At 45.5% G+C, this 24,299-nt stretch overlaps 1 protein-coding gene and 1 long non-coding RNA gene across 3 annotated transcripts in view; one reads left to right on the forward strand and one right to left on the reverse strand.

Annotated features, from left to right (window-relative positions):
- Positions 1-24,299, reverse strand: part of M1ap (meiosis 1 associated protein) — an 84,275-nt gene that overhangs the window by 14,814 nt on the left and 45,162 nt on the right. For both annotated transcript variants that reach the window (XM_050164980.1, XM_050164979.1), the window contains exons 4-6: positions 18,123-18,296; positions 15,372-15,534; positions 14,606-14,747 (exon numbers count right to left, since the gene is read on the reverse strand). In XM_050164980.1, the coding sequence (XP_050020937.1) occupies positions 14,606-14,747; positions 15,372-15,534; positions 18,123-18,296 (479 nt within the window). The remainder of the gene's footprint in view (positions 1-14,605; positions 14,748-15,371; positions 15,535-18,122; positions 18,297-24,299) is intronic.
- LOC126515377 (uncharacterized) lies at positions 14,755-18,761 on the forward strand. Its single transcript, XR_007595833.1, has 3 exons — positions 14,755-15,351; positions 16,016-16,150; positions 18,113-18,761. It is a non-coding gene; the product is annotated as an uncharacterized lncRNA (long non-coding RNA).

Consider the following 24,299-nt stretch of genomic DNA (forward strand, 5'->3'; position numbering starts at 1 on the left):
TTTTTTTTTTTTGTTTTTTTTTTTTTTTTGTTTTTCGAGACAGGGTTTCTTTGTGGCTTTGGAGCCTGTCCTGGCACTAGCTCTGTAGACCAGACTGGTCTCGAACTCACAGAAATCCGCCTGCCTCTGCCTCCTGAGTGAGTTGTACTGACTTTCTTCTGGGTACAGCTTAATCATCCATTATGGATACCAGAGAGAAGGAAGGGGAGATGGTTAATGACCTCGGGCTGACAGGAGTAGAAGTGGCACCCATACAAACCCTGCAAGGAGGTCAGCTGGGTTATTGGTTATAGCTGGTAGGGACCTTAGTCTGTGGTTAATGAAGCATGGCCAGGTGTGGAGTGAGGCAGGCACAGGGAGCAGGGGGGAACACACACCCTCTTAGCCTTGCTTGTGGAAAGAGATTCACCTCTTTGGTATACTGCACCCAGGGAAAGAAACACTAAGCTAAGCGTATGCTGGGCCTTTGGAAATGGGAAGGAAACAAGAAAGAAATTGGGTTTGTTTAGCATTTGCTTTTCCTCTCACCCCAGCAAGGAAGGAACCGGGAAGAGAGAAGCTGCTGCTGCAGCACCCAATTCTCTTATCGTGGTTTGGATCTAAAATAACTCCCATAGACTGTCTGTAGAAATCTTGCTCCTCAGTCGCTGGGAACTCAAAAGCTAGAAACTTTAGGAGGTGGGGCTTAGCTGCAGGAAATAGGTCACCTCGGGGAGTGTCCTTGGAAGTTAGACCTTACCTTGGTCTCCCTTCCTGTTTCTCTCTGCTTCCTGTCTATCACAAACTGAATGATCTCTGCCACGTGATCTTTCTCATCCTAAGCCCAGAATCAGCTGAACCCAGGACTATGTTCTGAACATTGGAACTGTGATCCCAAGTAAGTTCCCCTCTCTTGATTATAGCAGACATTGTGCCATAGTGATAAAAATCTGACTAATGAAACCATTCTGCTCTCACACTGGCCCCCATAATCGTGGTAAAAGATCCCCAGCCCTTAAACAGATTACCCAGTCCTCGCAGGTGAACATTCTTCAGGAAAGACAACAATGCAAACTTTTATACATTTAAAAAGACTAATGTGTTCTTCAACCACAGTAGAGAAACTAGAAATCAGTACCGAAAGCATCTTGGGAATTTATGAATATGTGCAGACAATATGCTTCTATCTGTGCGTAACTGAGGAACTCACAGGAGACTTTAGAAAATCATTAACTGTGAATGGAAATTAGAACCTAACACAGCAACGTCGCCAATGACCTGCTAAGGCAGGGTTTACAGAGAGACAAGAGAAAAGGAGCCACCAATTTTGCCAGGTGTGAACACCGTGGGCCACAGCAGCGACTGGCCTGCAAGTCATGCCCACTGGTGTCATAGTGGCACGAATGTCATCAAAGTAACAAGTCCCACTTCACAAGTTGAACCCGTACCTGACATCATTACTGGGGCCAAGAATCTATGACTAGACAGAGCATAGGCCCTACGGGAGAACCTACTTCTATTACTCTGCTAAGTGGACATTGTTATGGTCAAAATAAAACGGCCATGTTCCCCGAGTGGCTGCATAGGGCAGCAGGCCACGAGGAGCTGTGGTGGTAAAAATGCTGCAGTTCTGGAGTGGCCCAGGGTCACGAGGGGCAGCAGATCCCAGGCAGGGAGCCTCACGGTGGGTGAGAGACAGAGGCACACCATGCAGAGAAAGTGGGTTTTTATTTAGTGGGTTATGGAGGGGAAAGAGGGGAAGAGGAGAAGGGAGAAGAGTGGGGATGGGGTAAGAGGAGGGGAGAAGTGGGAGAAGGTAGAGAGGGTAGAAGCTACCTCTTCAGGAGACTGAAAGAGAAGGACTCAGGCTGGAAGTGGAAGATCAGCTTGGCTCAGCACTGGGGGGGGGGGGGGGGGGGAGAAGGAGGGGCTTATCTCTTAAAGGGACAGGACAGACCACTACAGACATAGTATTAAACCAACTCCTGATGAGTTGTCCTTATACCCATAGATTAGAGTGTATCTCTGCCCTCACCAGAGAAGCTTCTTTTTTTTGCAGTAGGTAGTGATTGACTCAGAGACCCACAACTGGCCAAGGTGTAGAGAAAAAGAGACTGTGGACATTTATATCATGCTCCTCCACCCAAAGCTCAGGGCTGGCAGTGGAAGAGAGGGGCAGAAAGACTGCGAGCCACAGGGGTAGGTGACTAGAAGGAAACTGCCTTCTTCACGTAGCAGGGGAGTGGCACATACAAATCCACAGCAATTGAAATAGCAAGCAAAGACAAGACTTGTTTTAATGTGTATAGGTGTTTTGCCTGAAGGTATATCTAAGTGTCACACGCACACCTGGTATCTGTGAAGTAAGAAGGCATCGGATATCCTGGAACTGTAGTTATAGAGGGTTGTGAGCCACTATGAGGGTGCTGGAACTGAACTTGGGTCTTCTGTAAGAGCAACAAGTGCTCTTAACTGCTGAGTTATCTCTCCAATCCCTTGGCTTAATGTTTAAAAAAATCAGTCAATAGATTATATTATAATAATAAAGAGAAAAAACTATATAATCATCCAATAGATTTATTTTTTTTAACAAAATTCAATAACCTTCCACAATAAAAACGAACAACAAACTAAGAGTCAGGATAGAACTTCCTTATCTTGACAAAGTGCTAAAACCAAAATAAAACAACAAAAATGAAAAGGAACCTCATAGCTGTCTGCTGTAGTGGCTCATGGGAAGCTGATGTAGGGGGATCACAAGTTGAAAACCAGCCTGGGCTGGATAGTGAGTTCCAGGCCAACCTAGACTACAGTGTAAGACTCTGTTTCAAAACAAAGAGGCAAGCAAACACCCCATCCCTACAAAACTTCAAATTCTAACTCACAGTGGTAAAAGGTAGCACACTGTGGTGGCTTAAATAAGAATGGCCCCACAGGCTCCTGTTTGAATGCTTAGTCACCAGGGAGGGGCAATACCTCAGAAAGCCAAGGAGGAGTGGCCTTGTTGGAATAAGTGTGGCCTTATTGGAGGAAGCATGCCATTGGGGGTGGGCTTCGAGGTTTCAAAAGCTCAAGCCAGACCCAGTGGCTCTCTCTTCCTGCTGTCTATGAAAGCAGATACAGAACTCTCAGCTGGTTTGCTAGCACCAGTAAGCCTGCATGCCGCCATACTTCCTGCTAAGATGACAATAAACTAAACCTCTGAGACTGTAAGCCAGCCCCAATTAAATGTTTTCCTTTATAAGAGTTGCTGCGGTCATGGTGTCTCTTCACAGCAATAGAACACTGACTAAGTCTTATCCCTTCTCTACATTACTGTACCAGGGATATGCTGAGGCCCAGAGGTCTTTTAGAAGGTTAGGATTCTGGGTGTGACCACAGGGGAGGGGCATCCATGCAGATACCAAGTATATTAACAACATGGTGCAGGGGAACCTGTATTTTCTGAATTTGATTTAAGAAAACAGCAAGGTGACAATTATCACAGCAAGGAGCTGTGAGGGCCAAGAAAGATGTGACAACAGCCACAAGGATGGAAAAGGATAAACAAACAAACCAATGAGTGGGGACAAGGTCTGACGGAGCGGAAAAAGCTTCACAGTGAAGACATTTAAGCAGAACCCGGGAAACATGAATAAAACTTTGTCAGGCGGACAGAGGCAAGAGCACAGTGTGAGCATGTGAAATCAGATAGCGTATTTGGAGAACACTTAGCAATTTATTAATGTCTCTGGAATGGAGACTAGATGAGGCTGGGTGAAAGATGAAGCAAGAAAAGTAGACCAGGCTGGCCCACAGGAGGCCCTGGGACTCCATGCTAGGCTGCTGCCTTCAGAGTTCTTCCCCACACAACCTCCAGATTCTAGGCTTTGCCCACATTCTATTTTTTTTAAGGTTCTTGACCTGCCATCACCCCACTCTCTGCTTGGACTCTTGGTCTTGACTCTTGGCCTCTACAGCCAAGGCTTTCCATCTCCACACCCGCTCACAGCCCAACCAGCCCATAGCCTGTGTGCTCAGACTCCCGCTGGACGTGTCCTGGCTGGAATGCTGTCATTGCTGTGGCCAACTGGGGCAGACATGGACTGGAAACTCAGGAATGTGTCTCTCGAGACGCCGACATTTGAAGTAGGAAGCCGAAAGACTTCGGGGCTGTTTTCATTTCTTTTTCTAGTTCACACAGACCCGACTTTGTCGGGAACGAGGATGTGGACAGTGAGTCACTCGCTACATAACTGGGACTACACAGCAGTCTTCGGTGATTGGAACAGCTTTTTCCTGGCAAGGGATGGATTCATCTCGTAAAGACTTGGAAAAAATTAATTTTATTTACTTATGTATTTATTCCCTACCACATTTCATAAAATTGTTGTGCAAACTTAGAAAAAAAATATGCACCAGCATATAAAGACCACATGATGAGTTAAGGAGGGAGATTGGCTAGAGGAAGAAGTTAAGAACTGGGCAATAACGAAGCCAGGACCAGGGACACTGCCAGAAATGCTAGAGGTCCCTATGGTTCTCCTTGACAATAAGGGAGACTTGAATGGATGCCACCAAGAAGCAATGTTTCAGAGCCCACCTGCAGTCAACATGACAACGCACTCCTCATGGCTGTAGAGTGGTTTAAGATTTGGGGCCTGGAACAAGCTTTCTGGGTTCAGTCCTGACCCCACCATTTCTCTGCACCTTAGTTTCCTCATCTGCCCGACAGGGATGGCTCTGGCAGCCTCGCCTTTCTCCCTCATTCCCTCTGCCTTGCTAAAACTAGTAGATTACATTCCTCAAGCTGGCCACCAAGGTCCATTCCACTATTTGTCCACTCCCCCTCCTGAGGCTGACTGCCAAAATCCAGCTATCAAAGTATGGAAGTCCAGTAATCAGAAGTCTCCTTGGCAGACTTATTAACATGCCCAAATAAAATTAAATACTTCATCCTCACGTGGGCTTTCCCATTTCACTTTTTTTTTTTGAGACAGGGTTTCTCTGTAGTTTTGAGGCCTATCCTGGAACTAGCTCTTGTAGACCAGGCTGGCCTTGAACTCACAGAGATCACCAGCCTCTGCCTCTCGAGTGCTGGGATTAAAGGCATGTCCCACATCCGTGGCCCATTTTACCTTTATAAACTGCCATTTTCTTATATGCCTGTCTGTCTCCCCTCTATCCAGAGGCAGTCCTTTGTGCCTGCAGGGACAGATATCCCAGCCCCCTTTCCCTTGTTCCCTTCCCCTTCTCCTTCTTCCTCTATCTCTGACTTTGTCTCTTATTACCTGTCCTCTATCCTCTGAGGCAAATAAATCTCCTTTGTGTTGAGAAATTGACCTTGGGGTCCTGAGCCAATACTTTTCCTTTCAGTTATTTTATAGGATGGTTATGGTAATAAAATAATATTTGCAAAGTACTTGGAACTGTGTTAGGTACAAAGTCGGCATAATAAAGAACTACATTTCTAAAATTAGCTACACATAACAGTGTATATGTTCAATCCCAGAATTCAAGAGGAAAAGGATGTGGATCTCTGTGAATCCAAGCCAGTTTGGTCTAGATAATGAATTCCAGGCCAGCCAGGGTTATGTAGTGAGACTTCTTTTTTTTTCTCCCTAAAATTAAGATGAGTTTAATTATTAGTTGCTTCTTATTTTGTTAAATGTAAAATAATTGGGTAATTTTTAGATATAGGTCTATAAAAGCATCAAAGGAGGCTGTAAGGACGCAGACACTTAGGATCTGGATTAATCTAAGAGTGAAATTGATGAGACTGTAGATGTTGTATAGTTTTCTCTGGGAGTAAAACCCTCCATCCTAGAGGGACGCTCCAAAAGATACAGGAGTCAGAAAGGAGGTGAGACAACAGGATAGTCTAAGGGAGGTGGAACACTCCACTCCATCCTTCAGGGATGGTCATTAAGTTCGGGAAGTAAACACCTTCAGGAAGTCCCTGAAACTGACCAGACTCTCTAGGCCCCTTTCCCTCAAACACACACACACACACACACACACACACACACACACACACACGCACACTGTAAGAACTGTTGGAGATACCCTGCTTACAGGAGGCTCAGAACAAGCAAGCCGCCTGGATGAAGCAGAGAGCAGAGAGCAGTCTAGTTGCCTGGAAGAGGCATAGATCAACTCAGTTACCTGGAGCCAACACTCTAGGCTTCCAGATTTTGTGAGCTGTCACCCATGCTGGGGTGGACTTTTGGTGATTTCTGCTCCTGTAAATAACCCCTCACCCATCCTCTTGTAAGTAATTCCAATAAAACTCATTGGTTCACCAAACTGAGCATTGGTGGCATCTGTGCTTCGGTCTGTCATCAATTTCCTATCTAGGATAAGGAGATGTTTGCTCATGTCTCCCGAGAAATGTCACACAACACTGGAGAATACCTATATTCCAGAAAGACTGGGTAAAGCATTTCTGACGAAAGCAAACACTCAAATAGAGGAAAGTAACCTTTGGGGAAGACAGACATGGAGTGGTTCCCAGAAAAACCTATCAGGGACTGGAAAGCATACATCCAACTGCAGGTGACTCCGGCTTAGAGTGCAGAAAACGCAGCTGGAAAAGTTACACATTTGCAGCTGTGGAGTCTGACGGGATGGCACTAATGGTAAGGGTTTGACTATTGCAGCATGTATTTGGTCCAGAAGAGCTGCTCTGAGTTAAGGCTGGAGGAGAGGGAGCAGCGAACCAACTGCCCTGCGCCTTCACCTGTGGGGAAGTTCACGAACCTGAAAGTGAAAACATGGTGTCAACTAACTGGCCGGAGACAAGTGAGAAAATGTGCTGTGCATGTAGTCAGATGGCAAAGGGGACTAGTGAGCACGTGATGGAGTTACTTCTGCATTCAGAGGTCAGCGCTGGCTGCTTCTCCTTCTGAGGACAGTCAGAAAAGCTTGGTCGTGTATAGAGGCCGTTTGGAGTGAGGCATTGTCAAGGGTTTGAATGCAGGGCGATGAGAAAGGGGCAGCGCGAACAGAGGAGGATCAAAGGCGGGGAAATGTAATGCTCTTCATTTGATTGGAAAATATGCTACGGTGAAGGAAATAATGAGAGATAAAGCTGGACCCTGAATACTGGACTAACATAACAGTTTCTAGAATGGGAAGAATCCAGACAGAGGAGGGAATTACACGGCTTCACTTACCCTGAGGGCATATGTGAATTTGAGTCGAAGGGAATGGCGGTAGTGGTGGCAAAGCTCAGAATCTAGATTCCCACCTGCTAAGAGACTTTTGCGAGGAAACAGAGCGACTAGCAGATCTTTTGGTAAAGACCTGGGGGTGTGGTAGGGTGTGGCTCCAGCCAGTTTTCACTTAGAACATTTGTGACGTACTGGAGTTATATGGGTCAGGAGGCAGAAATACTTGAGAAAAGCTAAGAGTGTTTCAGCAGACGTGAGGGGCAGTGGTTAGAGTTGAGACCTTTTAGGGTGAGGGGACACACACAGTACACCGGGCTTGCGGTCGAGAGCTCTGGAGGACAGACTGAGCTGAAGCAGGATGGCTGCCCAGCCATGACACAGCACAGTACCCGAGGACTCTATCTGCCTGGTCCAGAGAAGGGTGAGCCCTCTCTATCAACTCCAGCCTCTACAGTACACTTATGCACAGGGGTGGCTTTCATTAAATAGTGCTAGACATGGAGAGAGAGAGAGAGAGAGAGAGAGAGAGAGAGAGAGAGAGAGAGAGAGAGAGAGAGAACCACAAGTTTGAAAACCAAATGACCTTTTGGTCATCAGGCTTGAACTAACTTGTACAAGTTTTGTAATCTCCACATTTGTGGTCACTCTCTCTCTCACGCACACAGACACAGACATATGCAAGCAAACAAATCAATGTAACGATAGTAGAAGAAAACAAAAAGAGCCGGACACGGTGGTGCACACCTTTAATACTAGCCCTCAGGATGCAGAGGCAGGTGGAGCTCTGGGAGTTTGAGGCCAGCCTGGTGTACAGAATGAGTTTCAGGAAAGTCAGCACTATGTAGAGAGAGACACTGGCTCAAAAAACCAAACCAAACCAAAAACCAAAAAACCCCCAAGAGAACAGGAAGAAACAAGTGGAAATTATAAAAGCACTAACCAATAATGCTGCAAACCACGTGGCCGATATGCGCCAGGTGCTGTACACATCTGGTTATCCTCCCTCCCAGACACACAAGGCCCACCTTATAGCTTCTGTTAGCCATGACAGAGACAAGAGTTACTAGCGGGTCTCACACGTGCCTCCCTTTCCTTTGCTCTCCCTGCTGTACTGCTCATGGGAGAAGCTAGCGCTGGACTTGAATATTTTACACAGGAGCTGGCAGCGAGGCGGAGTTCACGTCAGAGAGCCAGTTTAGAATACGTGGCTGAGTGGGAGGAGGAAGAAGAGGAGCAGGGCCCCAAGGATGTGGTGAGAGCCTGAGCATGTGCACGCTTGTGTGTAGAGGGCCCAGGGTCAGCGCCAGGTTACAGATAATTAAGTGGAGGAGAAAGAACTGAGAAACGCCACTGTGTTTATAAGATAGCTCTTCTTTGAAAACACATTAATTAATTAAAAAATTACTTTTGGGTCAGTGGATAACGTTTTTTTTAACATGTCATCTGTGCAGAGACTAAACCACATGGGGCCACTGTGTTTGTCAGAGTTATGAATACATAAATACAGCATCGTTAGAGATGTGTCTGTTGCTTAAGTTCACAGTCAGGAAACAAGGAACAGGGCTGGAGGGCATCAGATGCAAAGCACAGGCTTTCCTTGAGAGTAGGGATATTTTCAGCAGAGTATCTTAGAAAATTGCCCCAAACCACTCAAAAGTGGAGGTACTGGGGCAGGAGAGATGGCTCTGCAATAAAGTGTCTGCTGTTTAACAGAGGACTGGAGTCTGGATCCCAGCACCCATGGAGCAAGCGGGGTGTGCTTGTGAGGATCTGTATCCAAGCTCTGAGGGGGCAGAGAGAGGAAGATCACTGGGGGCTTGCTAGCTTCCTGCCTAGTCTAGAATTCACAAACTCCACTTCAAGAAGAAATACTGCCTCAGATGAAAAGGCAGAGAGACATGGAACACTGAAGCTCTTTTCCACCCCTTCATCCCATACATCCATACCCACGCCTATAAACAACTATTTTAAAAAACAGAGGTAACAGAAGAGGGGAATTTCTGCTCTGAGCCAAAATTTGACTAAAGCTGAGGATTTGGTTGGGGAAGTGGAGAAGTGGCAGAAATACCAGGAAAAGGCAAGTGTGCCGTTCAGGATTTTAGGGTAAGTCACATTTACACCTCAACCTTTAAGTCAAATCAAGGACATATACTTAAAAAATGACTTGAAATACGCTTTTCCCTAAAAGGGAATAGAATACATAAATTCTAATTAAAAAAGGCAAATGGGAAGGGTTCACCAAGGAAGCACCATTTGAGCTGAGTCTTTCAGGTTAGGGCAGGATTTGAACACACGGAGATGAGAGAAGAGACAGCATGAACAGAGGAGGACCAAAGAGAAATCTAATGCTTCTCATTTACTTGGTTGTAATATATACTATGCAAAGAGATAATGAGTGATAAAGCTGGACCTTGAACACTAACTAGACTAAGAAATATGGGGTATAAGTAGTAGCAAGATAGTGTGTGTGTGTGTGTGTGTGTGTGTGTGTGTGTATGCACGTGTGTGCTTGTGGTGCTGGGGATCAAATCTAGGGCATCACACACACCAGGCAAGTTCTCTCTCACTGAGCTACAACACCAGGTGAAGACACAAAATATTTTGAAGCTAAAGATGACAGACTCAAGGCCATTCTTCAAGGTTAGCTTATGGGCATTGCCATAAACCACACCGAGAAGGGGAAACAAGGAAAGCATCCCGACCAGTGAAGAAATGGCTGCAAATGTTAAAGAACAAGCAAGCAGGATTTGACTAGCACAGTGAGGATATAGGGGAGAGAACGTGCTGGCAGACGAGGACAAGCAAGGCTCACTAAACCAGTGCGTGTAGGCACATGAGCAAATGTGATGGTCAGAGGACTGCTTCAAGAAGGCAATATGAGGGCTGGAGAGATGGCTCAGCGGTGAAGAGCACTGACTGCTCCTCCAGAGGGTCTGAGTTCAACTCCCAGCAAACACATGGCAGCTCACAACTGTCTATAACTCCCGGATGCAACACCCGCACACAGACATACATGCAGGCAAAACACCAATGCACATAAAAATAAAAATAAAACAAAAAGAAGGTAGTCTGAGGCTGGGCACGGCGGTACACGCCTTTAATCCCAGCATTTTGCAGGCAGATGGATCTCTGTGAGTTCAAGGCCAGATACATAGTAAATTCCAAGTTGGCCAGGATTATACAGCAAGACCCTGTCTAAAAAGGAAAAGAAAGGAAATAAGTTAAAAAAAAAAGAAAAAGTAATTTAGTGTCAATATGCAGGTAAAACGGAGCTGGAAGGTCGGGTAAGGGAAGTTAGGAGTTTATAAGAAAATTGTGAGACAAGCATTGGAGACAGGAAACAAGGACATCATCCGGTTAGGATAGGACAACTGATGTGGCCTGGGGTGACTGGAGTGTGAAGGACACCACAGCTGAAAGTGGCTGAGGTTTCAAGCGTGGGTGGCTTAGACAATGGTGGGTGCTATTAACAGAAAGACAGAAGTCGGAGGCAGAAGTCGGCTGCAGTGGAAACATCGGAGCGAGGAGAGGGAACCAAGGGCTCTGGGAACTGAGCAGTCACCAGATTTGAAAAGGACAAACAAGCGTGGAAATATAAAACGAAAGATGGAGGTAAAGTTTTATAAATACAGGGCTGGGGAGATAGATCAGCAATTAGGAACTCTTGGTATTCTTCCAGATGACCCAGTTTGGTTCCAGTACCCATGTCAGACAGGTCTCAACTTCCTGCACCTCCAGCTCTGGTCGCTGTGGGCAGCCAGACAGAGGTGATGCCCTCACATAGATATACATGCATACATAGATATATATGCATACATGTTAATAAAAATAAATGGGGGCCCTCATTAGCTTCTTGTCAACTTGACACAAGTTGACAAGCTAAAGTTATCTAGGAAGAGGCAACTGAGAAACGGCTTCCATGACACTGATTGGCAGGCAAGTCTGTAGGGTGTTTTCTTGATTAATGGTTGATGTGGGAGGGCCCAGTCCATTATGGGTGATGCTTCCCCTGGGCAGGTGGTCCTGGGCTGTATAAAAATGTAGGCTGAGCAAGCCATAGAGAGCATCCTCCGTGCTCTCTGCTTCCGTTCCTGCCTCCAAGCTCCTGTCTTAGGTTCCTGACTTGGCTTCCTCTGATACTAGACTGTCAGCTGTAAGGGAAGCCTTTCCTCTCTAAGTCGCCTTTGGACTCTGTTTCCTCCTCTCTCCACTCATGCTGCAGGCTCCTGCACGCCGCTGGGCTAGTCTCCAGTGTATCCAGGCATTCACAACAGTGCCTTGTTTGTCTTTTACATTTATTCACCTCCCTAACCCTATTTTCACAAGTTGCCCAAACTTTTTCCCCAGATTTTTGTTTTTATTAATCCCAGTATGCAGCAGGCAGAGACATCTCAGTAAGTTCGAGACCAGCCTAGTCTACATGGTAATCTCCAGAATAGCCAGGGCTACATAATAGAGAGAACTTGTCTCAAAAAACAAAAACCAACACCAAAATTCCTGTACTCTAAGCACTGAACAAGACACTGATGGTACTTGCCCACAATACTAATACTCAGAAAGCATAGAGGCCATCCTCAGCCACACAGCAAAAAGGTTGACCTGGGCTACATGAGACCCTGCCTTAAAAAAAATCTTATTGTATTATAAACAGGACCTGCAGACTCAGGCCTGTCATTCTAGCTACTTCAGGGTGGCTGAGACAGGAAAGTCTGGGATACAAGGCTTGCTTGCGCTGCAGATTAAATTCAATTCCCTGGGTAACATAAATGAGATTTGTCTCAGAACAAAAATAAATAAATAGATAGATAGAAGGAAGGTTGGGGACCCACGAGAGGGATAGGGTGTTTGCCTAGCGTGTGTGAGATCCTGGGTTCAATCTCCAATATGTCAAAAAGAAAAGAAAAAGGACTGAAAGCACCTGGGTGCTGAGTGATGGATGCTCAGAGATTTTGAGGAAGTGGGTGGAGCACACAGTAAGCTGAGCTGCTGGGCACTCACTGAACTGATTGATCTGTGCTCTGCAAACACAGGAGGTGGGCGGTCTTCAGACCAGAAACAGGAACTCGGTGGGTGGGCCCCCAAAGGGAGTGTGAGCTTTGAAACAGAAGTCCTCTTCTGATAGTGGAAGACACAGCGCTGTGCTGCCCTTCCATCTGGAGCCATCCTGCCGATCTGTCACTAGTGCCCACCTGGTCAAGCCTGTGCTTTTTAGTTTTAATTATATGTGTGTGGGTCTGTGCAAGCGAGTGTGGATACCTGTGCAGAACAGAGGTGTTGGGTCTCTCTAGAGCTCGGGTTACAGGGGGTTGTGAGCAGCCTGAGGTGGGAGCTGGGAACCGAACTCAGGTCCCCTGGAAGAACAGCATGTCCCCTTAAACTCTGTGCCATCTCTCCAGCTGCAGGTCGGTTATTTATTCACTATCTCGTCTTGGATTCTCTTCTCACTTAGTTTATTTTGATTTAAGTGTGGCATTAATTTCCTTTTTTCCTTTTTTAGGTTTTTGAGATAGGATCTCACTCTGTAGTTCTGGCTGGTCCAGAACTTGCAATGTAGACCCGGCTAGTCTTGAACTCACAGACATTCACCTGCCTCTGTTTCCCAAGGACTGGGATTAAAGGTGAGTGTCACCACACCCAGTTTCTTTCCTTTTTAAAAAAAATTTGTGTGAATGCACGCGGGCCTGTGTGTGTGTGTGTGTGTGTGTGTGTGTGTGTGTGTGTGTAAGGTGTGTGTCAGTGGAGACCAGAAGAAGGCATCAGACCCCCTGAAACTGGAATCACAGGAAGTTACGAGCCTTCTGATGTGGGCGCTGAGAACTGAACCTGTGCCCTTTGCAGGAACAGTAAGCTCTCTTAACTGCAAAGTTATCTCTCTACCCTCTTGTTAGTTTCCTTTTTCTCTTAAAAATTACTTATTGTGTAAAAATTATTTATTGTGTATGTGTGTATAGTTTGTGTGTGTGTATGTGTGTGTGTAGAGTTAGAGGGCAACCGTGTGGAGCTGGTTCTCTCCTACCTTAGCCTTCTGAGTCATCTGGCCAGGCCACATTAGTTTTTCGTGCATGTGCTGTGCTTTCTATTTGCTTTGGCTCCAAGCCTGGCATCATGATGTTCAAGGCAGATGCCAAGCAATTGTTGGATATTGCATTTACCCCCCCTCCCCACACCTCCTCCTTCCCCGAGTTCTAATTGGTTACATATGCCCACAAATGATTCTATGATGGGTTTTGTTAACCTTGATTTCTGATGCTCTAATGTAAGCCATGTATGTGTTTCTATCTCTTCCATTACAGGCTGTTTCTTGAGGACACAGCTGTATCTATTATGCCACGACTGAATGCGCATCTAGGGCTTCACACAATGTCTGAGATGGATCGGGACTAGAGACTTCTTCAAATGACCTGTGATGATTAGCACGGTGTTAGAAAGGCCGTGGGACTTTAAACATTTATCATTATTATCGTGTGTGTGTGTGTAAAAAGTGTGTGTGTGAGAGTGAGAGTGTGTGTGAGCGCGCAGGTGTGCCACAGTGCCTGAGTAGAGGCCAGAGGACAATTTCCTGAGTCCATTTTCATTCTCCACTGTGGATTGCGGGGATTGAACTCAGACTCACAAGGCCTATGTGGCAAGCACTTTTACCCACTGACCTGTTTTTTTGAGCCCAGAAAGGAAGTAGGTTTTAAAGCAACATCACTTACGTCTAAAGTTTGTCAACTAAGGGGTTCTGACTGATTTCAGGAAGCGTTCTGCTACAGACTTTAAGTTTGTGGGCAGTGGTTGTAACTGCCACCCCAAAACTGACCTTTCCTGACAGAGATAAGATCTGAATTTTTGTTTCTAGCTATGCTATCAATGAGAACAGCACCTGGGCCCAGTGAAATGGCATGGTTAGTAAAGATTTTTGCTGCCAAACCCGAAACCCGAGTCTGAGCTCCAGGACCCACACGGCTGAGGGGCAGCGCTGACTTCCAGAAGTTGTCCTCCCCGCTCTGCAAATGTGCCGTGGCATTCATGCACCCCCCCCCCATGCACACAAAATAAAAAGATCTGCTATGCAAAAAAATGACATTTGTCTCACACTCAGGAGCCAGTGGCAGGGGGATCTCTGTGAGTTCGAGGGCAGCCTGGTCTACAGAACTAGTTCTAAGACAGCCAAGGCTACGTAGAGAAATCCTTTCTCAAAAACAAACAAACAAACAAACAAACAAATAGAATAGTGGGTAGGTTCTTTGGTACCACACTTGATCAGTTAGTTGGTCAGACTGTAACAGGCCGATGCCTGAAAAGCCATCTGGTAGAGTGTATTAATGTTTCCTTTGTGTTCATCTAACAAAAGTATTGTTAAATTTACTGTAAAATTCAAAGTGTTTCCAGTTTCCCCATCCTTTCCAGGGCTGCTGCAGGTCTGGGGTTAGGGAGGAGTGAATGGCTGTTTTTCTCTAGTTGTTACTCTTGCCCGGGCACAGGGCACTCACCAGCAAGCAGTGGCACAGAGCGTGGAAATGTTGCTGATTTGTCTCCAGCTCATCCCAGTCCAGCTTCCAGCAGCTTGTGGGTCTGAGGATGAAGGGGAGTCCGTAGGTCAGGGACTCACAGATCCCACTGGATTTTAGAGCCCTGGAAAAGAAAGCCTTCTTAGAGGTGCCAGGACCTCTAACCACACCCAGCTCCGATCTAGGACCGTCTTGGGGGAGCTGATGGATCAGGGTGTGTAATTTAGAATGTGCGGTCAGTAGCACAGAATCTGGCACACGGGAAGTTCTCAGAGCTCAACAGCCTTCGCCCGGGGCCCTATAGTGTGAGCTGGAGAGAGCAAAGTCGGGCTTTCCCATTGTTCTGCCTGAGAGTTGGATCCCCTGAAGCAGCACTTAGAGGAGTGGTAGGGTTGAAATAGACCTGGATATGTATGCTTTGTCCCTGAAAGGCCCATTCCCATACTAACCCCACGGCTTTTGGCAAGTCCACTGGGTGGCTGAACACCTTTGCATCAATCTTGCTTTTCTCTGCACACAGAGCCCATGTTTCCAATTCCTGCCTATATCTCCTAAGTCTTCTGTGGTAGCAGCTCTACATCTGCCCCTCTGGCTTCCACTTGCTGAGAGCCCAACCTTACTGGGTTTTTGTTTTGTTTTGTGACATGCTTGTAACTGCCTGACTGCCAAGAGAGACCCCGAATCTCTGCACTTCCAAGCCGTGGAATTCAGAAGAATAGAGTAGAACGGTGAGGCCTTTTCAGCATACTTGATCACTTGCAGCTTGCACGGAGAGTCTGGAGACAGGGAAGCCATCTGGTAGAGTGTGCTGATGTCTCCTTTGGGATCATCTGTCCTCAGTGTGCCGTCGGCTGTCCCAGGAAGCAGGGATGGGCTGAGAAATCGCTCGTGGAGGTCACATTTCAGGCACACTACAATCAAAGGAGCGTTAGAGAAGAGGCCGGGTTACAAGTTATCTCAGGCTGCCATTAAGAGGCAAGTTCACTTTCCCAAGGCAGGCCAGGGTTAGGAGGAGGCAGGGGGATGGGAAGAAGAAGCCACACTTGGTTGGAGGAGGAGAAGCAGATCTGCCCCGCGTTCCAGCTTTTGCTCCTCACTGTTTGCTTAGCCTCTGAGCTGGGCACGATCTTCCCTGGCTTTACAGCTGGGCTCACCGAGTGTTGGTCTCAGAGCAAGAGGTCTGGTTTGTCCTTCATTTCTGGAAGGATGTGTGTCCTTGCTAGAGCAGCTACACTTGTTAAGTCTCGAACCTGGGATAATCCGCAGAGGCCCTTGGGGAATCTTGCCTCTGCTTCCCTGCGGCTTTGGCAGGCTTGCGGGTCAGATTAAGGAAGAGCAGGAAAGCAGAACTCAGTCAGCTGACTGCTACTGTTTCTCTCTGGGCTCTTCTAGGGGGCGTTCAGGACTACAGGAGGAACAAGTTCCTGAAATAGCAGCTTATGTTTAATGTCTGGAAGGAACTGAGCATTGGACCTTCAAGGCCTCAGCGCACAGCGGTGGCATCAGACATCAGGAGTGCAGGGACTGGTACTGAGCTATACTATTCTCAGGGTCTGGCGCTCTATTAAGCCTTTGATTTCTATCTATCTTTCTTTCTTTCTTTTTAACTTTTTTTCTTTCTTTTTTAATAATTTATTTTTGTGTTCACTGGTGTTATGCCTGCGTGTGTGTCTGGGTGAGGGGGTCAGCAGCCCTGGAACTGGAGTTACAGACAGGTGTGAGCTGCCATGTGGGTGCTGGGAATTGAACTTGGGTCCTGTGGAAGAGCAGCCACTAGAGAACGGTGAGTCACTGTCCCTTTTGTTTAGAGTAGCCAAAATACCAGGTGGGTAAGTGGTAGAAGACAAGGGTAGAAGTTCTGGAGGTAGACAGACCTGTGTTTGATGAGCAAATTCCTGACAAGAATGGTGAAATGTACAAATAGAGATTTCTGGCCCCAAGATGAAGGGACCCTGGAATCGCTTTTCTATGAAGCCCGAGGAAAATGTTTAATTCTTTGTCTTACTTTCCTCATGTGTAAAAACAGGTATAGTATTATATTTGATTTGTAGGCAGATTTTTCATACACTAAGACAGATCTTTAGATCTTTATATCTGTCTTACAATTGCTATTGGCCAGGCGGACAATCTTAGGACTTGAATTCTCCCAGGAACGATAACATTATTCTATGTCCTGCTTAATTGACAGCGTTCCCATTCTTATTGGTATAAAAACAGTGGCATGTCTTATCATTGACAGCGTCTTAGATCTGGTGATATACTCAGTGACAGCATTTGCCTGGTGGTGCTGTGTAAAGCAGAAGGGGATTCGGCAAGAAAAGAAGTTAGTATGGCGGGAGAAAGGCACACAAATGTTAGACACAAGCTGGCTTCTGTGTATAGTTGCCGGCTGCTTTTAATTGAGTGAAGTGAATGAGTGAATTCCAGAGGATGGGGTAGGGAGGGATTGGTAGGAGCAGCTTGGGACACAATTCGAAGGAGGCCCTGGGAAGACATTTTACAGGCAAAGGAAAGACAGATTATGATATCATCAAGTTAAGCCATCCAAGGTATTTCAGGCCCTAGGTGCTGTAAAAGAAAAATTCCTTATTTAGTGTGTATTTGAGAGAGTGTGTGTGTATGTATGTCTGTATGTATTGCATGGAACATATGTGTAGGCCAAAGAACAATCTGGGACCTGGGATTGAACTCCAGTTGTCAGGCTTAGTGGCAAGTGCCTTTATCCACTGAGCCATCTTGCTGGTCCCAAGCCCTAGGTTTAAATGGAGAAAGAAGCAGAATCTGATAGCTGTCCCTGGGAAGAGGGGAAGCATCCTTCCTATTTAATTATACCTTCAGAGGGCTTTTCCCCATTCTGAAAGAGCAATAGTCATGGCAGAGTTCTATTACCACAGGAGAAGAGATTTCAAACAGACTGCTAACTGGGATTGGAGAGATGGCTCAGCAGTGCAAAGATGGAAGAAGGTGTCAGATGCCCTGGAACTGGATTTACAGGAGCTTGTGAGCTGCCACGTGGGTGCTGGGAACTGATTCTATGTCCTCCACAAAAGTAGCCAGTGCCCTTAGCCACTGAGCTGTCTCCCCAGACCCCTGAGAAGATTTTTATTTGCTGTTATTATTTTTACCAAGGCAGTGTTGATATTATCAAGGTAAAAGTCTCTTGGATTATAGTACCAACAATACCTACCACATTGAGAGCGAGAATATTGAGGACAGTGCACGATTCAGTATATCCTGCTATGGTGCAGCAAATATCTTATCACTGAGGCATCAAGGACTTTGCCTCTATAACCACTTGGCTCTCGCTGGCTGGAACGGTCACCATTTAGAGCCTTTCTCTTTAAAGCCAAGCTGTCACTAGACAGTGTCACCCAGTCCTCCTCCAACCCATAGACCTCAAATGATTTGTATTGTGGTGACTCCCCAGAGTCATCTAGATTTGTAATCTTAGACAAGGAGAGACTTCGCCTACAGAACCTATCTTTTCAGGGTTGTGTACTTGGATTATCCTTGGCTGTGGAAGAAGGAGGAAGGCTCTGTGGAGCAAGAAGAAGATGGATGTGTTCTCGGTCGGTTTCACTGTTATGCAGCCAGGCTTTGAAGAAGACCTCCATGCTAACGACATCGTTGTCAAGAGTCTGAAGGACAATGTCAGCTTCCAGGAGAGCACTCTCTGCAGAAGGAGGAAGGAGAATGGTGTTTAAGGGGGTTTCTTTGTGTGTGTGTGTGTGTGTGTGTGTGTGTGTGTGTGTGTGTGTGTGTGTGTGTATGGGCGAGGCTGGGAAGATGACTGACTGTAAGAACATTTTCTGCTCTTGCAGAGGACCTGCGTTCAATCCCTGGCACCTATGCCAGGTGGCACACAGCGCCTGCAATTCCAGCTTCTGGAATCTGATGCTCTCTCTTCTAAACTCCCAGCACCTGTACTCACACAATTCAAAATAAAAATAAGTCTTTATAATTATTTTAAAAACAGATTTATTTTAATTGGGGCTGGAGAGATGGCTCAGCTGTTGAGAGCACTGTGCTTATGGAGGATCCGGGTTTGATTCCCAGCACCCACATGGTGCCTCAAAACTGTCTGTAACTCAAGTCCCAGGGGATCCAACACCCTCTTTGAACCTCAGCAGGCACCAGACATGCATGTAGTGCATACATATGCATGCAGGCAAAATGCTCATACATGTAAAATAATAAAATAAATCTTGAAAAGGATAAAAATCGTTGTGTTTGGGTGTTTTGTCTGCATAAAAGTTTGTGCACCACAAATGTGCCTGATACCCACAGAGGGCAGAAGAGGGTATCAGATACCTCAGAACTGGAGGCATAGATGGCAGAAGATCGGATGCCTTAGAACTGGAGGTAAAGATGGCAGAAGAGGGAATTGGACACTTCGGAGCTGGAGGTATAGACGGCAGAAGAGGGTATCGGATGCCCTGGAGCTGGAGGTATAGACAGAAGAGGGTATCGGATGCCCTGGAACTGGACTAGACAGCTGCTGTGAGCTATCTTGAGGGTGCTTGGAACTGAATTTAGCAGAGTACTCTTAACTGCTGCGTCATTTCTCTACCCACTTATTTTTATTTTTTAATTCTGTGTCTCTCTGTGTGTGTGTGTGTGTGTGTGTGTGTGTGTGTGTCTGCATGTAGGTATGTACATGTAAATGCAGGTGTCTGTAGCGGTCAGAAGAGGGTGTCAGATTCCCCTGAGCTGGAGTTACAGATGGCTATGAGCTACCTGTGTGCCAGGAACCTCTGAGAGCACAGCACATACTGAACCATTTCTCCAGCCCAAGTGTTCAACTATTACTGTTGTTATTATTATTATTTTGAGACAGGGTATCCCTGGCTTTCCTGGATCTCACTACATAGATCAGGATGTTTTTGAACTCACAGAGATCCGCCTGCCTCTGCTTCTCAAGTGCTGGGATTAAAAGCATGCACCACTACCCCCAGCTAAGTGTTTAATTTTTAACTAAACATTTTTTCCCAAGATAGAGTCCTGCTATGCTTCTCTGGCTGGCCCAGCACTCACTGTGTAGGGCAGGCCTTGAACCTGCTACAAGCCTCCTACCTTTGTTTCCCAGTTGCTGGGATTACAAACACAAACCGTTACACACATCTAAGTTTGTAATTATAAATTTTGAAAAGTATGAACTTTAAGTATACCTGTCTTCTGACACATCAATTGTATGTCTCGACATCTGTCCTAGTCACATTCTTGAAGCATACACAAGAAACATATATAAAGACATTAGGCACAACATTAGGCACAAACTCCAAACAGGAAGCAAATCTAATGTCTATCAATAGAGGAGTGTTTAAACAAATTACAACATTACAACACACTCAAACTGGTGTGTACTATGTAACTGTTAGCAATTTAAAGATAAATATACCAATATGGGATCTAGAAGGGAGTAATGGAGGAAGTTGTAGGGCAGATATGATCCCATTTGTATAAACATAAAACTACCTGTATAAGTGCATACATGCGTATGTAAAAGTACTTTATAAAAGTCTGGAAGGCTGCCATCCAACTGTTAGTTCTGAGACACATTCCCTTTTCATTCACATGCCTTTATTCTCTATACTTTATCTTTTTTTGTGGGGTGGGGAGTTAAGACAGGGTTTCTCTGTAGCTTGTCCTAGAACTAGCTCTTGTAGACCAGGCTGGCCTCAAATTCACAGAGATCCACCTGTCTCTGCCTCCTGAGGGCTGAGATTAAAGGTGTGTGCCACCACTGTCTGGCTTCTACATTTAATCTAATTGTGTATTTCTGTTATAAAATATCCCAAGGGTCTGCAGAGATGACTCAACAGTTAAGAACGCTTGTTGTTTTTGCAAAGAACCAGAGTCCAGTTCCAGCACTCACACTGGGCAACTCGCAAACACCTGAAAGTTTAGCTCTAAGGTATCCAATGTCCTCTTCTGGCATCCATGGGCACTTGCACAAACATGGCATGCGTACACACATACACACACACACCAAATAAATAAAATATATCTTTTTAAAAAACACTAAAAATATTAAAGCGATGAAAAATTAAATTAACCTGCATAACAATGCAGGTTTAGTTATTAGCAAGGGACTAATTATGTGTTGTCATTTATATATTTAGTTATTACCTCTTAAGATGAATCTAAAAGGAAAAGGATGAACCGCTGTATTGGGCTTTACCTATGATACAGATCACAGAGTTAGCTGTTGACAAACTGTCTCACAAGTGTGTTTGGCATGAAGAGAGGGGACTGTCTGGTGTGATGAGTGACTCTGGCTAGGTGGGTTGACAGGCTTTCCTGGGTACTTCTGACTTCAGCCAGATCCACCTCTGGTGCTGGGATCTGCTTCTATGGATAACTGTTGTCAGGGAAAGTCCAACAGAAAAATCTGCGGGAAGAGTTGAGGAGAAACCCTGAGGGGCTTGCTGAGATACAAAGGGCCTAAGAAAAGCCAGTGGCTCAAATGAATTAACTTCTGTGTATGAGTCATGAATGCCGGGTGGTTTATTTCTAGAGCGACATTCCTGAGGACAAGTTGGTAGAGGTGGCAGACTCCCCGCCAAGAGAACAAAGAAGGTTCAGTCCAAGGTGCTGGCTCCACACAGGCAGCACAAGGCGTTAGATGACTTCACATCTCGTTCAAGGACAGGGAGAGCAAGTACAGCTTTTTCTTTTTTCTGGTCAGCATGATTAACTCTGCTAAATAGCTCTGCAGATTCATTCACTACTAGCTCTTTCATTCACTCCATCGGGAGCACACAGCTCTCTGTCCCCCATGGAATTTTAAAAGCTGCATTAGTCTTGAGCTTTCGTTCTAAATTTCCCATCGGTACCATTGTGTTTTATAGTACTATGATAATAAGAACAACGATATTGCCAAAGAAACATTTAAAGAATAACGTGGTGATGGCATAGGCAAACAACGGATAGTCTACCTTGAGTAACACGCTTGGGGATGAGTGAGTGGCTTTCCCTTAGTGAGGCCAAAGAGCTATTCAAACTACGGAGACAAGTACAGGGACAAAGAAATGGAATTGATGGGGCTGGAGAGGTGGCTCAGTGGTTAAGAGCACTGGTTGCTTTTCTAGGAGATCTGGGTTCAAATCTCAGCCCCCACACTTTGGCTGATAACTGCCTGCAACTCCAGTTTCCAGGGGATCCAACTGGCTACCCTATGGCTCCCCCAGGCAGCATGTGAGGCACATACATACAAAGCATCCATAAACATAAAGTAAAAATAAATAAATTTTTAAAAAAGAGAGGCTCAGAGAAGTGAGGATAACAGGTAGAAGATCAGAAACTCCTACAATGGGAATCAGGGGAGACAAGACATCATTGTCTATATTAATAACCTAGAAACAACAACAACAACAATAAGAAGGGTTTTTTAAAAGTAATTAAAACTATAAATTTAACATAGAATGCTGAAGCCACAGAAAAACAGTTCCTTTAAGAAAAAAGGAATGGGACTGGAGAGATGGCTCAGTGGTTAAAAGCACTCAGTTCTCTTCCAGAGGTCCTGAGTTCAATTCCCAGCAACCATATAGTGGCTCACAACCATCTACAATGAGATCTGGTGTCCTCTTCTGGCCTGCAGTCATATTTGGAGGCAGAACACTGTGTACATAATAAATAAAATATTTAAAAAAGAAAAGAAAAAAAGGAATGAAGTTGGATGTGTTGGTTCATGGTTTACCCAGTACACAGGATGCAGAGGTAGGTGGATCTCTAGAAGTTTGAAGCCATCCTGTTTTACACAGAGACTTCCAGGTCAGGCAGAGAAACACAGTGAAACCATATCTTAAAAAAAAAAAGGAGAGATGTTTTCTTTAACAGCAAATATGCTAAGACTAGAACCAAACAAAAGACAAGCATGATCCCCTGCACAAGGATGATGTGCAAATTGTGAGACTTTGCAGTAGCTCTATTGTTGGTCTTGCAGCTTGGAGGATGGATATAGACACTGGAGGAAGCGAAGACTCACCAGAAATGGAACACAGATAAAGCAGCAAGGCATGTGGGGACCTTCTCTAAGCGTGGCTCCTACATTTGTCCCAGTGGCAGAGATGTGGGAGTCACCTCTGTTCTTGTGAATTATGGCAGCTACATTTTTTTTTCTCTAAAATATCCTAGCTTTTCCATTAGTTCTGAACTTGGGAAGCTAAATGTCTGAGAAGGTGCTGGCAAAAGACACTCAGAATGACCAGTCCTTGAACATGGCACCTCTACAATGGAAAATGCCATGTCATCTAAATGAGCCGAGCAGTCAGTCTTCCCCAGAGTGTGCACTGTTTGTGTTTCTAACTTTTAAAAAATTTAATTAATTATTTTTATGAGAATAAGTATTTTGTCTGCATGCATACCTGGGCCAAGTATGTGGAGTATCCACAGAGGCCAAAAAATGGCAATGGGTCCCCTGGAGCTTGATTTTCAGATGGTTGTGAGGCACCTTGTGGGTGATGGGAATTACTGGGAATCAAACCTGAGTCCTATGGAAGAGTAGCCAGTGTTTGTAACTGCTGAGCCATCTCTCCAACCCCATTTTTTCTTTCTCCCTTTCTCTCGTTCTTTCTCTCTCTTTCACTTTCTTTTCTTTTTTTCTTTTCTTTCTTTCTTTCTTTCTTTCTTTTCTTTCTTTCTTTCTTTCTTTCTTTTTTTTTTTTTTTGAGATAAGGTTTCTCTGTGTAACGGTCCTGGCATCCTGGAACTCACTCTGTAGACCAGTCTGTCCTCAAACTCACTGAGAACCACCTGCCTCTACCTCCCAAGTGCTGGGATTAAAGGTGTGCGTCACCAGTGCCCAGCTCTACACCCCATTTCTAATTTCTTAACCTATACATTCGGAGACTAGCAACAGCAGAACGTATCCTTTGAAGGAATTCTCATGTTGTCTCCACAGCGGTGCTGCGCTTCAGGTTTGAGTCTTCATTTCACTGCCTCAGGAGGAGTGGCATCCTTTCAGGGACAAGAAACAGATGGTTCCTCTGATGATGGCCGTTCTTCCAGAGGATTCAGGGTTGATTCTATTGTAACCTACTCATCTTGGAGCGCTTAGTATGGCCCCTCACTCCTCAGGGATCCCACACTCCTCTTCCTCTGTGATGGCCCAGGCTGTTCCTCCTCATTGCCACCTGTTGACACCTTATTTTTCAAGATCAAGTTCAAATGCCACCTGCTACATGCCCTGATCTGTTTGTGGGTGATGCTGGCAGGGTACATAGTTCATTTTACATTCTATGCTGTCACTGTGGTGATTTGGGAACACATTTGATAGTTCCCCATTTAAACGTAGGCTTCTTTTCACGGACATCCTCCCCATCCCCCAGCTCAGGGCCTTGGCCAGAGCTGGAGCTGAGCAAAGCCTGTTGTTCCCTTTGCTTTTCCTGTGTCTCTTCTGCTTCAGCTAAGTTCGTCTCCTTGTCACATGACTTCCTTCCTTCCTTAGGGCTTTTATTACTCCATTAATCCATGGCTCCTCCAGCATTTGACTCAGAACTTTGTCCAGGAGCTATGTTTAAATATCTTCTTTTGTCTGCTTTAATTAGCACCTTCTGGGTGTTTGTGGGTTCATTTCTACGCTATTAATCATACTCGTTATTCCTTCCGCAGGATCTCTCTTCCTGAGCGTATGAAAGGCAGTGAGATTTAGTGGATAGAGCAGGGCTCGAATTGT

This window comes from Alexandromys fortis, unplaced genomic scaffold, assembly GCF_014885135.2.
Source record: "Alexandromys fortis isolate MF-2015 unplaced genomic scaffold, M_Fortis_MF-2015_v1.1 scaffold_138, whole genome shotgun sequence".
NCBI lineage: Eukaryota > Metazoa > Chordata > Mammalia > Rodentia > Cricetidae > Alexandromys > Alexandromys fortis.